Here is a 16,144-nt window from a genome sequence, read left to right as displayed (position 1 = left end):
AAGAAAACACCAAAAGGCAATTGGACCAAAAATAGAAAGAGGCAAAAACTTGAAGGAAAAGCCATCATCATCAACCGTCTTCAGTCTTTTTTCCCCTTGCCCTTTTTGTCATTTCAATGAAAAAGGGATAAGAACCCCAAAAGAAAAAGACAAACCAAAGTACTGTTTTGTGATCAGAGAGTCGTGAGAAAGAGAGAAACATGAAAGTCTTGAAGTGAGAATTTGAAAGAACGGTGGAAGGAAATAAGATCTCTTGTTCTTGTAATTTTAAATAGAAGAAAATAATTTTTTTAAATTTTTTATGTATTTTTTTTAGATATTTTATGTGCAAAAAATAAAATTTCTTGTAAAAAGGTTATAAAATAAATAAAAAAAATTGTAAAAGTCAAATAATCATTTCTCCTTAAAGTTTTTCCAAAGGGGCCGTTTGGCCGCTGGTTAAGAATGAAACTATTTGTATATTAAAATTAGCATAGCTAATGGAGTATGACATTTGATTATGATTGAATGAAATTAATAAGATTTCTCACCTTAATTAAACTTGTCGGAGTCTGAGTCCTGAATAAAGATTATGATTCTGAAAGAGAAAACCTTCCCTTTAATGATTTTATGCGGTGTAAATTTAAATTAATTGAATCAACATATTGGATAATGCATAGTTAAACAAAAAGACTTTATTTCATCATATTGAATAAAGTGTTTACATTCAGAAAAACAAATCAAAAACCCACAAAAACCATTCCATTCCCAACCCCACATTTCTAATGCCAGTGAATGTTATAGTACTCTCTGTGCTAACAAAGACCTTACTGTGGGATTACCCTAGCCACATGTTATATTCCAAAGTAGAGTAGAGTCTTTTTCACATTTATACCTACCACAAACACAAAAACTAAAGAAGCTAAAGGGCTTAGCAATAAAATCAGAAGAATCCATGTAGATCCAGAGAGAAGGGAAAAAGTCTAGCATCATCTTTAATTCCACTTGTTGCATTTTTGCCAGAAACTGTAAAGCAAATGCCAGAAATGAAAGAAAAAAAATCTCTTATCTCTTCGTCATCAAGTGTCAGCACCAGTTCTGCAGACAGATATGACCCTCCTTCCCAAACTTCAAAGCAACTCCATGCCAACTTGCTCCCACTTCATTCTTTGAATTTGGGGTTTGATTTTAAATGGAGAACACTTCTAGAAAAATATGTAACAAAATGCCAACTAAGATGAACAAACCATGTTTCTTGATCGAAAACTAACAGTTTCTGTCATTGCTATACAATAGAAACACTATTTTCAGTTTAGCGGTCAATAAAGTGTTGTGGAATTTCAGGTTCAAGCTCTAACGAATGTAAAAGTATCTGAAAATACTTACAATTTATTATTCAAAGAAAAGCTTTGACAGACAGAATTGTGCTCGCACTAATCTGAGATAGCAAGTATCCCGTTGAGCACGGTTACAGAGTTCACTAACCAGAATTTAAGTTATAAGCAGAGTATATTTTTTGAATTTAAGTTATAAGCAGAGTGTATTTTATTTTGTTCTTATATTATTGTTCAATCTAAAACCGGCTATGTAAATTATTATTTCAAGTAGTTACGAAGAGTCGCATGCTAGAAATGGTAGGCCTAAATAAAATAGGGAGAAATAGATTTTTAGTTTTTTTTTTTTGAAACTGGTACTATTATTATTAAAAAAAAAAAACAGATTTTTAGTTCATTACACTTTTCTTTAATTTTATGACTTTTTTATTAGAGATTCATTTTTTCACACATAAGAGATTTTAAAAAAAAACACACATAAGAGATTTAAAAAATTATTTTTTTAAGGACAAAAAATCTCACATCCTTCTTAAAACCTATTTCCTCCTTAAATCCTTCCAGATATCACATCACTCAACCATAATTAACTCCAATAGGATGACCACGATTATTTTATTAACCAAATGCTAAACAATGTTTGAGAGATTAAGAGATACTACTGAAATATCAGTGCAAATTTTAACGGCTAATATCGACAAAATCACTACAACTACTACCAAAACATTCTCCCATCTCCCATCTCCCAACTAAACAAAACAACAACAAAAAGAACTAAGATATTAAATTTTTAATTACCATAAAAGTACATGAACTAATGTCAACTAAATAAACTAAACCAAAAGCCCAAAAACAAGAAAATCCCAAAATCAAAACCCAACGTCAGTGAAGGAAAAATGACAAAAGGTCACACATATCCCAATAACATGAAAACAAAACAAGAACCTATCTTCAAGAATAATCAGTAAGGTGGTGGTGGTGGTGGTGGCTGTGGTTGTCTAGCAGTAGGTGCCCAAATCACATCCGATGGCAAATGACAACTATACATCGATATTTCCGGCGCCGCCGTTGACGGGGGTTGTCCACTATCTCCTCCGCCGGAAACCGCCGTATGCGGCGGCGACTGATGCTCACCGCCCTCACCGGAATCCCTAGGTAATTCTTCTTCAACAGGCAATCTATGAAAAGATGGTCCATTAAAAGTTGCAGCAATTAAGTACACAGTCCCTGCTGTTACAAGTGGCCCAACTACACCACCACCCACCACTTGACCCTGTGGACCTGCCAATGAAATTGTGAACCCATTTGCTATCCCATTGTTTGATGGAACACTAGCATTTGGTTGAACTATTGTTGCTGATATGGAAAGTATATCAAATCTGCCATGAAAGGTAACAGTCGAAACAGGCGTCGTTGATGGTTGCCGCAGAGTAACGTTTGCTACGGTACCTGAAAAGTAAGTAAGGGTGACTCAATAAAATTAGTAGCCTAAAGTCAATTTTTAATAGAAAGCCTTAAATATTGAGCAGTACCTGAACCGTTGAGAACACAAAGACCCATATTCCGTCTTCGGCAGAATTTGGTAATAGAGTTGATAATATCAACACCAATTGGAATTTCAAGTATATAAGGGCTCATGGAAGGTTCAGCATCACGTGTAATGATGACAGGCGGTTTAGGTTTGTTCTTCGAACCAGGTGGACGGCCACGTGGACGGCGAACAACCTCGATGGTAGCACCGTCGTTGGCGACAGAGGAAGGAGGCTGGTGCTGCTGTGGCGGCCCAACGGTGGAAACGGGTTGTGGGTTTAACGGGTCGGGTCGGTCTGTAGGACTCATGTGATGAGTAGTACTGTCTGCTTCTTCTGAAGTTTGGCATTCGCGAGTAAGTTGAAAAGCTGGGTGGTGAAAATTGGGAGAAGGATTATGTTGTTGTTGATGATGATGATGATGGTGTGAAGGATTTTGCTGAAAGTTCTGAGGAGATTGATGTTGATGATGATGGTGATGAAGTTTACCACCGAACATACTGTTTTTGTTACTATTACTACTTGAATGATCTTTTTTTTCTTCTAGTACATATTCTCCTTTCATTTGAAATAAAAAACTCTTAATATATTTTTATATGTAATGAATAAGATAGTGTGTAGTGTAGATGATTGGATTGCAGGTATGGGCAATCCAATAACAATATTAAAGAAAGACTAGGCAGTGCACAGTTTTGATGAACAGATAAGGAAAAAGGATAGAGATAAATGAAAGAGAAATGGGGTTTTGGAATTTTCCTTGATAGGGTAATAAATGAATATAGACGTGAAGTTGTAGGGGTGGGGGGCGTGGGGTAGGTGGATGAACTTGGAAACTAAGTAAAGACTAATGGCGCCGCTGGTTGCAGGCAAAGTAGGCTCCACATGAGACTAGAGAGAGACAAGAGAGATTTGGTTAGCTTGAACTTCTACTCACCGCCATACTTTTCAAAATTAGTTTTTTTAACTAAGAAATGAAACTCGACACCAAAATAGTGAGAGGGGTTCAATAGTGATAGTTTGGAATTTAAGAAGGTGTTTAGACATGAATGAGATTGATACTCGAATATTATAGTACTTGTTAAAGATAAAGTTGAAAACAAATACTCCATTATAGAAATTAAAGTTATATTTTGATTCATTTTTTTAAGTCGAGGTTTATTGAAACAATCTCTCTATCTCGTAAAGATATAAGCAACATTTGCGTACATTCTACTCTCCTCAAACTCTATTTATAAAAATACGTTAGGTATGTTGTTGTTGTTAGACATGTAATACTCTTTGAGGATAGAATGCGAAAAACCCCTTTGAAATCGTTTGGATATATCATGTGTTTACCTAGGATGTCAATGGTACGGTTCGGGCAGTTATTTTATAAACTTTATACCGTATCAGTTTTTCGGTTATTTCATTTTGTAGAACCAAAATTAGGCTTTTCGAAATCGTCCCATCATGTCGGTTTCTCTTCGGTATCGGTATGGTTCGGTTTAGTTTCGATTTTTTTTTTTTAAAAAAAGAACATCATGTTATACTCACTAGTAAAAGTTAAGACGCAATATCATACATACTTCTATAGGATTTTGACAAAAACTCTCTAGATATTTTTACTGATTAAAAGGTGATGAATCAAGAAAACTTGAAAGACGACAAGAATAGAGATTGATCCCATTATTTTATGGTAGTGTAAATTAAATAATGTTAAGCAAAAAGAAATATATTTTAGATCGCACGAGGGGGGCAAATCAATGAAGATGAGACTCAAGAACTAAGACTATTAAGATTGAGTATCGACTAAGAGAATTTAAAATCATACGAGAGGAAAAATATCTAATATTTTGTAGTTTTCTATCCAAAATCGTTGGAATACCATGTAGCTTACTAGTTACTACTCGAGATGCTAGAACTAATTTAAGTTCAATAGGAGTAATATAATAGGTTTCAGAGTTGCAACTTTAGGTGTTAATTATGTTGCCGGCTTGTAGTCATTTTCATCATCCCAAACCCAAGGCAAAAATTTTAATATTTTATTGTATGTAAATTTAATATATAAAATATATTTTACATATATATACTTATTCGGTTCGGTATTTTTTCGGTTTATTTTTATAAAATTAAAAACCAACCTAATTATTCGGTACGATTATAAATTTATATAAAGACCGTCGGTTTTATTAAAAGAAACCTAAAAATCGGTTCGGTCGGTTAAGTCGGTTTTTTGAAAACCATTGACACCCCTACGTTGACCTACCGATGCAACAATTAGTAGGTATGAAATTATAGTAATTTAAAAAAAAAAATTATACTCCAGTAAATAAAAGTGTTAAAAATAAATAAATAAATAAATTTAAAATCGCATGGAAAGAAGTTATTTCAAAAGACTTAATCTTTAATAATAATGTAGAATTGAAGTAGTATTTAACTCATTATTTATATGTTAAATTTTTTATTAACTCAAGCTTTGTCCGTGTGTGAAGCCAGATCAGTTACTAATTAAGTGTCATCTTATGATGTCTCACTTGGGATTGTCTTGGCACGACATTAATAGGAGTACCATCACTCTTACAGTTTTCAATATTTCTAGCTCACTTACTTTGACAATGTTCTGTCTTCTTTTAGTTTTATTCCAAAAATGTCAAAGATTTGGATGAGCTTTGAGCAGCCTGAGTTGTGACCCTTGGGTATCTTTTGGTGGCTCATTAGAGTTACACAATCGCTATTATCGTTTGGTTGGTGGATAGAATAGATAAGGATATTTCATGATTCTTTTTTTTTTAATATGAGGATATTGCAGGGGATTAACTATCTCACCTTATATACGAGATAGCTAATTTCCTCATTTTAGTACAAATAGTAGGATAAAATAATTTTATGACTAGTTAATATCTATAACCAAGCATATGTTAAAATAATTCCACATTTTTATTCTGGGATTAATTATTATCTTTATCCCAACAACCAAACGGCCTCTAGTTATGCTCAAGGTTTAGTTATTCATGTAGCATTAGTTATTCTAGTTTTTACTTTGCATATACTTATACATAAATAGACTCATGACCTATACGTGTTTTAGTTACGTGAGATTGTAAAATGATGGCAATTTGCCTGATTGCCCTTATTCGGGGGTGATCTTTAATTTTTGCGAAGTTCTGGGTTCGAACCACGGCTCACTCAAAAAAAAATAAAAAATTGCAAGACAGAATTTCGTGAAAAAATTAGGCCTATTCGGGCAAGGCCTAACTTTTGTATTCCATTATACTTGGTGTACTGAATTTGATACAAACCAAATAAACGCTATCAAATATTGATTTAACTATGCTAGTTTTAATGTATGAATAATCCCCTTATGAGTTATGGCCCTTCCCCTCTTGCTCCTTTATCACATTATAAGAAACAAAAAAAATGTAGTCAAGGAAATACAAGTTCAATTACATTAATAACTTGGCTCGCAATCAAAATTCTTATAGGTAGTTAGTGCATATTTTAATATATACATATATTGAATTTAGGTATAATCTATTCAGTTTCTATGAAGCTGCATGTTACTTGCTGGATCCGCTCCGGAAGAGGTGAAATATATTTCAGGAAAACGTATATAATCATTTAAAAGCTTTTTTAAACGAATTTACATAATCATTTCATAAAAAATTACTATTAGTAATTTTATTTGTTTTCTATTAAATATTAGTTGTTACCTTAAGAAAAGAGAAGAAATATTCTGGGACATATTAAAATATACTGATAATATAAGTAAATTTGTACATTGTTAATGTGAACAAACGGAGTTATGCAAGAGGTATTTTTACATAGATTTTCGCCAGTTATCCCTTTTTGAGAGCTATTTACTAAATGGTAGCTTTTTAAAAATTTATAGATCTTTTAGACCACGGTCTAAAGTTTTCATTTGAACAAACTAAAAGTCTAGTAGTAAGAAAATAGTACATGACGTTTCAAAAAATCTGGACAGTTAGATGTAAAGGGTGGGCATGGTTTGGGCCAACCCGAAATTCGAATTTTGTGAATATTTGGTTTAGATTTTTGGATTATGGATTGGACTACGAATTTCATTTTTAAATTTTTTGAATTTTGGATTGGATAGCGGCTTTAGTACTTTTGGGTTCTTTGATATATGAAAATCCGAAATTTTTATACCTTATATTTAGCCCTATTCATGTTATATGCGCCCAATACTAATTAAGTGCAATATAGAATTTTCTACCAAATTAAGGACCCATTTGGCCATAAGATTTTTTTTCACTTTTTTCTAGAAAATTATTTCACTTTATTTGGAAATCAATGTTTGGCCGTGAAAATTCCAAATTTTGAAAAATGCCTAAAACCTAGTTTTTACTTTTTTCACCTTCAATACATTCAAACAACCAAATATTATTTGTAAATACTATAACCAAACATAACTCCATCTTCAATTCCAACTTCAACTCCAACTTCGAAATTCCAAATAAAGTGAAAAATATTTGGTTTTCATAGCCAAACACCTACTAAATATAATATACCTTGCAAAGCTGGATTTTACTTCATAACTTTAAGAATAAGATAACTTCCAATGAAACAAAGAGAATAATATAGATTGAACTGTGTAACTTGATATCTTTTGGTTTAATGTTAATAACTCTTTGCTTAATTCACATATTTGGTTTCACATTATGCTAAGACTTCTAACTTGGTAACTGACCCACATGAATTTCGTTCTTAATAAGCCTGTCTTAAAGACACAAAATTTAAAACCGAAAATCCAAAATATCCAAGTCGGTTAACCCGAAACCAAGCTTAAAGAATCCAATCCGATCCGAGTTTATTTGTATTGGATTTGGATTGTAATTTCTTCTATCAAAAAATTGAAAATCCAAACGAAATTATCATATCCAATCCGATAGCCCAAACGCCCACCCCTAGTTAGATGACAATTTAATGTTTTGTTAATCTCAAGTATTGTATTTACACTAATTTTTAAAATAGGAACAAAATCTAAACAATGCCCCTGAAAAGGGACATTAGCCTAAATTACCCAATTTTTACGTAACTTAGGGGGTGAGACATTCTGTTTCTTCCCTTTACCTTTTCCTGTCTATAGTATCGATACTTATCGTTTCTATGCATGAATGTTTGTTTAACACATCGTAATCGTGATTTAACATCTAGACTTGCTAGTTATCATACTTGCTTATTTGACATGACAAAAAGGTGATTAAGAATGAAAAGCTAATTAAAGAGTTCAATTATATCCGTCTAGCAAGCAGAGGCGGATCCAATATTTGGAGGCTTCGGGTGCCAATTTTTTTTTTTTCCGATTCCAAATAGAGTAAAATTTTGGTCGATTATGTTGGGTTTCGGGTGGGGTTATTAGTTTTTTCCATTTATATTAGACAAAACGATAGAATGAAAATATGTAATAATTACAACAACTTGGCACACGGATTAGAACTTTGGACTATAAAACTTATGATAATTTAACTTCTTATATTTAAACAAATAACTAATAAGAGAGGGAAAAAAGTCAAGAATTAATAAATAGTAATTATTAAAAGCAAGTCAAGAGGAATTAAGGAAATAAAAAAAGAAAAAGAAAAAAAGGAAAGAGGCAACTAATATAAATGGGTTCATAAATTTGTGGAGTCAATTTGCAGAATTTAATGTGTAAATGTGCTGCTGTGCTGTCTATTTACTGCAGCAAGCCAAAAATTCAATAAAATGTTGTAGTGAGGTTCGAACCCTGGTCATCAGGGGGAAACTAAGGCGCTTTGCCACTGGCACCATGAGGCCATTTGTTACTCTGGGTGGCAATCCAGCTATTTATACGATTTCTTATGTGTATATACATATATACACAGCGTTTTCACCGAAGCTTGCGGGTGACGTGGCATCCCCACGGGCCTTAGTAGATCCGCCCCTGCTAGCAAGAATATGCGAAGCATAACAGGTTAAGCTTGTAATAATAATTACACGTTTTGAAAGCTAATTGTCAGCTTTAAATGTCAAAATCTGAACAAGTAACTTCTATAATCTCATGTTTCTTAATATATGTATTTATTAGTATTTAAAACCTTTTATTAAACGAGATTATGGTACCTAATCATTGAAAAAAGTAAAATTACCTCATGAGGATGCATGTTAGGTCATTAAATGGAATAAGAAGACAACTTAAGAAAACAATCCTTAATTAGCTCATGTTTCTATCAAATGTTATTGCGAAAAAAAAGAAGGTGATTGTCAAAGGATGTAATGATTTTATCTTATGCGTTACGTGTAGATTGATTTGTTGACGAACAGAAAGTCAATAGCGGTTGGGTAGGCAGGAGTTGGTGCACTAGTATAGTTTACTTTAGATATCAAGAGAGTCAATAGAGTTTTAAATACATAGTGAGGGGACGAGAAAGCACTAATATGGTGTGATGGTTGAGATCTCGTTATTGTTATTTAAAGGTTTCGGGTTTGAATTATAAGAATGATTTTTTTTTTAATAGGAACCGTTTAATCCCTCAACAGTGATCGATAGAGTCAGATTCCTCACCAAAAGATTCAATATATGAAAAAATCAGTTAAGGAAATTTAACATACAATATATACATTTTAAAACATTAACCAATCTACCAATGCAAGTGTTCAGCGAAACAATATAAATTAATTCCCCTTTGATAAGAATAGCTTCGATCCTATCCGACGGAAATTCAAATTAGTCGAGTCAGTTGGCTTGAATACAGGATAATTAAATTAGAAAAATAAAAATGAGAGAGGAGAGAGAGTGTAATGAAAATTGAGAAAACTTGAACCAATGGGGAAGTAAGGTGTTAGGTACTTGTGGTGGAGTTGTGAGCATGTGATGGAATAAATTTTGGAGTTTTGTCATAATGGTAATCCTTTTCAATGCAAGTGCAGGGTAAACCATCCCTGTTGGGCCACCTTTTAGTCTAGAAGGATGGACTCTGTGGGCCCAAGGCCCATATCCCTGAAATGCCTTAATCCCTTGTGATTCAATTGGAAGATCCCTCAATGATGCATTAAGGATAAATATTTTAGAATACTATATAGGCAAAAGTGATAAGCGACCCCTAAATTTTTTCACATATTTCTTATACCATCTAAATGGTAAACTTCTCTATTGTCCGATTAACATCTAACCTATTAAAAAATATACCTATTACACACTTTTTATTGATGTGGCATAAAATGAAAAGTGTGTGTAATATATTTGCCAATGACGTGACAAGGTGACGAATTAAATGTGAACACGTAGTATATGGGACCTAAATAATAATTAAAAATTGTATTATGTGTAAAAGAAAAAGAAAAAGTTAATTTTAAGCAAGAAAGAAATAAAAAAGAATATTCTCTAAACCTTGATATCTAATGGCTGTTATCCATCGGAACCCCTTCACCCGCAGCCATCACCACCGACGAACTGAAAACGTGAATCTAAACTAAACTATCACATAAATCTAAACTAACACATAAATAAAAAAAAATTTAAAAAAAAATTCATAAATCAGCAACAATGAAAAAATTCAGATTCGAAAAGTAAACATTGAGAAATTGTGATGGTAGTGAAGTTTCCAGATTTGAAGAAAAGGAGGAGATTGTAGTGGTGGTGATTTTCAGATTTGAAGGAGAAGAAAATAGTGGTTGCTTGTGAATATAATATGAAAAAGTTTAGGGAAACATGTCACACTTTGGCCTATATATATATATATATATATATATATATATATATATATAAAATAAAAGCCTAAGTAAAATACACCAGAGAGAAGTATATAGAGAGGAATTGATTGTATATCTAACTTATAGTTAACAACTTGGTGGGCAAGTATTCTTGGTGTCTGACGAGTGTCTAGCTTATATGAAATTTTAACTCGTACTCTGTCAAATTATAGTATAGAAAGATGTCGAACCCCATAGAGATTGGTTTGTCTATTCTACAGACGTTTCTTATTTTAATTACTATTTGAGAATATCAGAAGAGAGTTGATTGGTGAGTTAATTAACTAACAATGTGTAAATAAAGCAATGGAGAAATATTTTAATTTTTCACAAATATAATAAAAGGTGTTGGGATCCTGACTTCACTTGATATTTCTATTATAAAGTAAATTCTTTAATCTTCAATTTCTATTTCTCATAAATGTATAAATGCCTCTCACGATTACATTTATATATTATTACTTAAGTTGAAGAATTAATCGCACTCCTCTCGGTTATACAAATTAATTATCAAAATAGTAATATTAAAGCACCAGAAATATATGCTTGAACTGAAACATGCTCTTTATAGTAAGTCCCTTTCAGTTACCTTACTTGCTATAACTAATCAATACACTATCCGTCCCTCTCGATTACAAATAAGTGTAAAATTAATTACGACATAAAAGAGATAGATGTCACTAAATAAATGTTAACATCTATCAATACGACAATTAACTATGTTACTTCTTCCGCCTCTCGATTCTGAGAATTAGTAACAAATTAATTGGTAGTATAAATTAGATAAACGTTAACAAATAAAATAACATCTAACTGTAAAGCATATAAAAGTTAAATAGAAAGCTTCCGCTCAAACATGTGAAATTGAGGAATGATATTATCTACTATTATATAGAAATATCTAGATCCGTCATTCTCCCAACACAAAAGAAAGTTACTTCATATTGGAGTTAATACAACTAATGGAAATATTCTTATCCATTAATAAGAAAATAGAAGAAATATTCAAGAAGAATAATTTCGCTATTTAATTAAAAGTAGGAACTAGAATAATTTAAAAATTAAATAACCAAAGAAGCTATAAGGAAAAGGTTCTAGAATGGAAACAAAGTATTATTTTGCTTCCTCTCTGTTTTTTTGTCCCTCTAAGCAAACTTTAAATGTTGATATTTATAGAGTTTTTCTTCACAAAATCTTCCCGTGTGCACACAAGCTTTTTGCAATATATTTCTTCCAATTTAGCCAATCAACAATAGGGTGTTGATTTAAGAAATTGGTGTGTTCACGAACTTTTTTTCCAATTTGTAAGTACACATTGATGCTCCCTTTCTTTTATTGAGAATAAGGTTTGTCTTCCTTTTCCTTTAGCTTTCTTAGTTTCAATTTTGATGGGTCCCACATTAAGGAAAATTTGCACAATTGCTTTCATCTTTGCAGCCCTTCCTTTTCTCTTTCTTTTGCTTTTCCTTTTTTGGATCTTCTTTTTCATTTTGCTCTCTAGATTTATTTATTAAATTATGATATTTCCTGCAAATAAAATATAGAAATATTAATATTTAAATTAAATAACAACTTAATTTATATATGGATTTTTGTCTTAACAGTGCCCAAGTTCATGTGATGGGCATCCAACTTACAAGGTGCCCAAGTTCGTGTGATGGGCGTCCAACTTGCAACACTTCCCCTTGGATGTCCATTAATTTGTGCCTCGTTAAAACCTTATTAGGAAAAACCCTATGGGAAAAAAAGTCCTAATGAAGGAAAAAGAGTACACATATCTAGTAATACGCTTTGAGAGCTGCCTCATTAAAAACCTTACCAAGAAACCCAATGGGACAAGACTTGGTTAAGGAAAAAAGAGTACAACACGTATTTCACTCCCCCTGACGAAGACCAAAATTTAAATGTCGGAGTCTTCGCATTCCAATCTTGAATATCATCTTCAAGAGTTGAAGTTGGCAAAGATTTGGTGAACAAATCGCAGATTGTCACTTGAACGGATTTGTTGCACATCAATAGCACCATTCTTCTGGAGATCATGTGTGAAGAATAACTTTGGTGAAATGTGCTTCGTTCGATCTCCTTTTATGAAACCTCATTTTAATTGAGCTATGCATGCAACATTATCTTCATATAATACTGTGGGTATTTTTGTATCACACTTCAAGCCACATCTTTCTCTGATGAAATGTATCACTGATCTCAACCACACACATTCTCTACTTGCTTCATGAATAGCGATTATCTTAGCATGATTTGAAGAAGTAGCAACAATTGACTGCTTTGTAGATCGCCATGATATAGCAGTACCTCCGCATGTAAACATATAGCTTGTTTGAGATTGAGCTTTATGTGGATCGATAAATAAACGCATCTGATAACCAACAAGATCTACACTACCTTTGTTAGTATAAAACAGACCCATATCGATAGTTCCCTTCAGATATCGCAATATATGCTTAACTCTATTCCAATGTCTTCGTGTACTAGAAGAGCTATATCTTGCTAGAAAATTAACAGAGAATGCTATGTCAGGTCTTGTAACGTTAGTAAGATACATAAGTGCACCAATTGCACTAAGATATCGTACTTCAGGACCAAGAAGCTCTTCATTTTCTTCCTGAGGTTGGAATGGATCTTTACTCACTTCAAGTGAGCGAACGACCATTGGAGTATTTAAAGGATGTGCATTGTCCATGTAAAATTATTTTAAAACTTTTTCGGTATAAGCAGATTGATAGATAAAAATCCTGTTTGCTAAATGTTCAACCTGCAAACCAAGACAAGGTTTTGTTTTTCCGAGATCTTTCATCTCAAATTCTTTCTTTAAATATTCAATTGCCTTTTAGAGCTCTTCTGAAGTTCCAATTAGGTTTATGTCATCAACATAAACAGCAAGTATAATGAACTCTGATTTTGTTTTCTTAATAAAAACACATAGACAAATGGCATCATTTATATAACCTTCATTTACCAAGTACTCACTGAGGCGACTGTACCACATATGCCCTGATTGTTTTAGACCATACAACGACCTTTGTAATCTGATTGAATACATCTCCCGCGACTTTGAACTAATTGCTTCAGGCATTTTAAATCCTTCAGGAATTTTCATATAGATTTCATTATCAAGTGAGCCATAAAAGTAAGCTGTAACCACATCCATCAGATGTATTTCAAGGTTTTCATGTACGCCTAAAGCGATGAGATATCGAAATGTTATGCCATCCATAACGGGTGAATATGTTTCTTCATAGTCGATATCGGGTCTTTGAGAGAATCCTTGTGCAACAAGGCGTGCCTTGTATCTCACAATTTCATTTCTCTCATTCCTTTTCCGCACAAAGACCCATTTGTGGCCAACTGGTTTTACACCATTAGCCGTTTGGACTACTGGTCCAAAAACCTCACGTTTGGCAAGTGAATTCAATTCTGATTGAAGTGTCTCTTGCCATTTTGGCCAATCGTATCTTCGTCGATATTCTTCGACATATTGAGGTTCCTGATCCTCAATGTCTTTCATAATATTCAGTGCAACATTATATGCAAAAACATTATCCACCATAATCTTCGATCGATTCAAATCTATTCCATCACCAAAAGAACTCAATGATAGTTCTTTACTCACTTGAGTCTAGGGTTTCCTAATATCTTCAGGAATATCAGGATTAATCAGATCTTGAATATCCTCATGATATTCTTTCATAGTGTCATTCTGATCATTTTTCGTGTTTCTTTTTATAGGATTTTTATCCTTAGAACTCAATGGCCTACCACGCTTCAGGCGTGTATGAGATTCAGAGGCTATGACACTAGTAGATTTTCCCTTTGGGGCATCAATTCGGATAGGCATATTCTCTGCAGGGATATGTAACTTAGTTATTCTTTTCAAATCAGTAAATGCGTCTGGCATTTGATTTGCTATTTTTTACAAGTGAATGATCTTCTGGATCTCCTGTTCACATATAGGGGCACGTGGATCAAAATGATATAGTGGTGAAACTCTCCACGCAATTTCTCTTTTGATTTCTTTTCTCTCTCCCCCTAATTGTGGAAAATTTGTTTCATCAAATCGACAATCTGCAAATCGAGCAGTGAATAAATCTCCCGACAATGGCTCAAGATAGCGAATAATAGAGGATGATTCAAATCCAATATATATTCCTAACCTTCTTTGGGGCCCATCTTAGTACGCTGTGGTGATGCTACCGGCACATATACAGCATAGCCAAAGATTCAGAGATGAGCAATATTTGGTTCATGACCAAATACTAATTGTGACGGGGAGTATTTATTATAATGAGTCAGTCTGAGACGAATAAGAGATGATGCATGTAAGATAGCATGACCCAGACGGTAGTGAGAAACCGTGTTTTCATAAGTAGTGGTCTTGCTATCAATTGTAGTCGTTTGATAAATGACTCAGCAAGGCCATTTTGGGTATGAACACGAGCTACAGGATGTTCAACTTTTATCCCAACTGCTAAAACAATAATCATCAAAAGTTTGAGACGTAAATTCTCCAGCATTATCGAGGCGTATAGCCTTAATGGTATAATCCGAGAACTGTGCCCTTAGGCATATTATTTGTGCCAATAATTTCGCAAACGCCAGGTTGCTAGATGAGAGGAGGCACACATGAGACCATCTTGAAGATGCATCTATTAGGACTATAAAATATCTGAATAACCCATAAGGTGGATGAATAGGTCCACATATATCCCCATGTATACGCTCTAGAAAAGGCAGGGGATTCAATGTCAACTTTCATTGGTGAAGGCTTAGCTATTAATTTACCCTGATAACAAGCAACACATGAAAATTCACCACTTTCAAGAATCTTTAGGTTCTTAAGTGGCTGCCCATTTGAATTTTCAATAATTCGTCTCATCATTATTGATCTGAGGTAGGACCTATTCGGTCATCCCAAAGCATAAACGTACTTGAATCATTAAACTTCTGGTTTACGATCGAGTGTGGTTCAATTGTACTAATTTCTGCATAACACAGACCAGAAGACAAAGTTGGTAATTTTTCAAAAACATATTTCTGGCCGGAGACATTCTTTGTAATGGCAAGGTATTCATCATTTATTTCGTTTAATGTCTCAACGTGATACACATTACGAAGGATATCTTGAAACTTAACAAGTTTCTTAGGATTTAGAAGAATAATGCATCTTCTAAAACAAGTTTCGTCCCTTAGGCAAAAATATAGTAGCACTTCAAGCCTTCAATCAATTTCGAATTGCTAGAAATTGTATTAACATTTCCCTTTTTCCTAAGCAAGTGAGAAAGTATTTCTCATCTTTGGATATGGCATGCGTTGTTCCACTATCAATCACACAAATATCTTCATGATTGGTGATTGATCCAAATAAAATCTTTGAGGCTTTCAAAGTATTTGCTCGAGATGGCAGAGTCTCGTGTTGATAACGTGTTATAAAAATAAAGACTATGAAGTAAATACACCAGAGAGAAGTATATAGAGAGGAATTGATTGTATATCTAACTTCTACAAATGAACTCCTATTTATAGGAGGAAATAAGTTAACAACTTGGTACACACATTCTTGGTGCCCAAATGATGGCATCC

General features: G+C 33.3%; 2 protein-coding genes across 2 annotated transcripts; both read right to left on the bottom strand.

The window, feature by feature from the left end:
* Nucleotides 1-2,073: 2,073 nt before the first annotated feature.
* LOC132033628 (AT-hook motif nuclear-localized protein 17-like) lies at nt 2,074-3,601 on the bottom strand. The gene is made up of 2 exons (XM_059423650.1): nt 2,843-3,601; nt 2,074-2,759 (listed from the first exon to the last, which is right to left on the bottom strand). The coding sequence occupies exons 1-2, from the start codon at nt 3,402-3,404 to the stop codon at nt 2,272-2,274; spliced, it is 1,050 nt and encodes a 349-aa protein (XP_059279633.1). The 5' UTR covers nt 3,405-3,601; the 3' UTR covers nt 2,074-2,271.
* A 9,043-nt stretch (nt 3,602-12,644) lies between these two features.
* On the bottom strand, nt 12,645-13,247 carry LOC132034841 (secreted RxLR effector protein 161-like). The gene has a single exon (XM_059425188.1). It carries the CDS (start codon nt 13,245-13,247, stop codon nt 12,645-12,647), a length of 603 nt encoding a protein of 200 aa, XP_059281171.1.
* Nucleotides 13,248-16,144: the final 2,897 nt, after the last annotated feature.

This window comes from Lycium ferocissimum, chromosome 10 (assembly GCF_029784015.1).
Source record: "Lycium ferocissimum isolate CSIRO_LF1 chromosome 10, AGI_CSIRO_Lferr_CH_V1, whole genome shotgun sequence".
NCBI classification, from domain to species: Eukaryota; Viridiplantae; Streptophyta; class Magnoliopsida; order Solanales; family Solanaceae; genus Lycium; species Lycium ferocissimum.
This window is presented reverse-complemented; position numbering and strand designations above follow the sequence as displayed.

Excerpts from the sequence above, each read along its gene's own strand:
- LOC132033628 (XM_059423650.1), bottom strand. The coding sequence starts at position 3,404 with ATGAAAGGAGAATATGTACTAGAAGAAAAAAAAGATCATTCAAGTAGT. Across the intron at positions 2,760-2,842 it reads TTGTGTTCTCAACGGTTCAG|GTACCGTAGCAAACGTTACT; the intron begins GTACTGCTCAAT and ends CTTACTTTTCAG.
- LOC132034841 (XM_059425188.1), bottom strand. The coding sequence starts at position 13,247 with ATGGACAATGCACATCCTTTAAATACTCCAATGGTCGTTCGCTCACTT.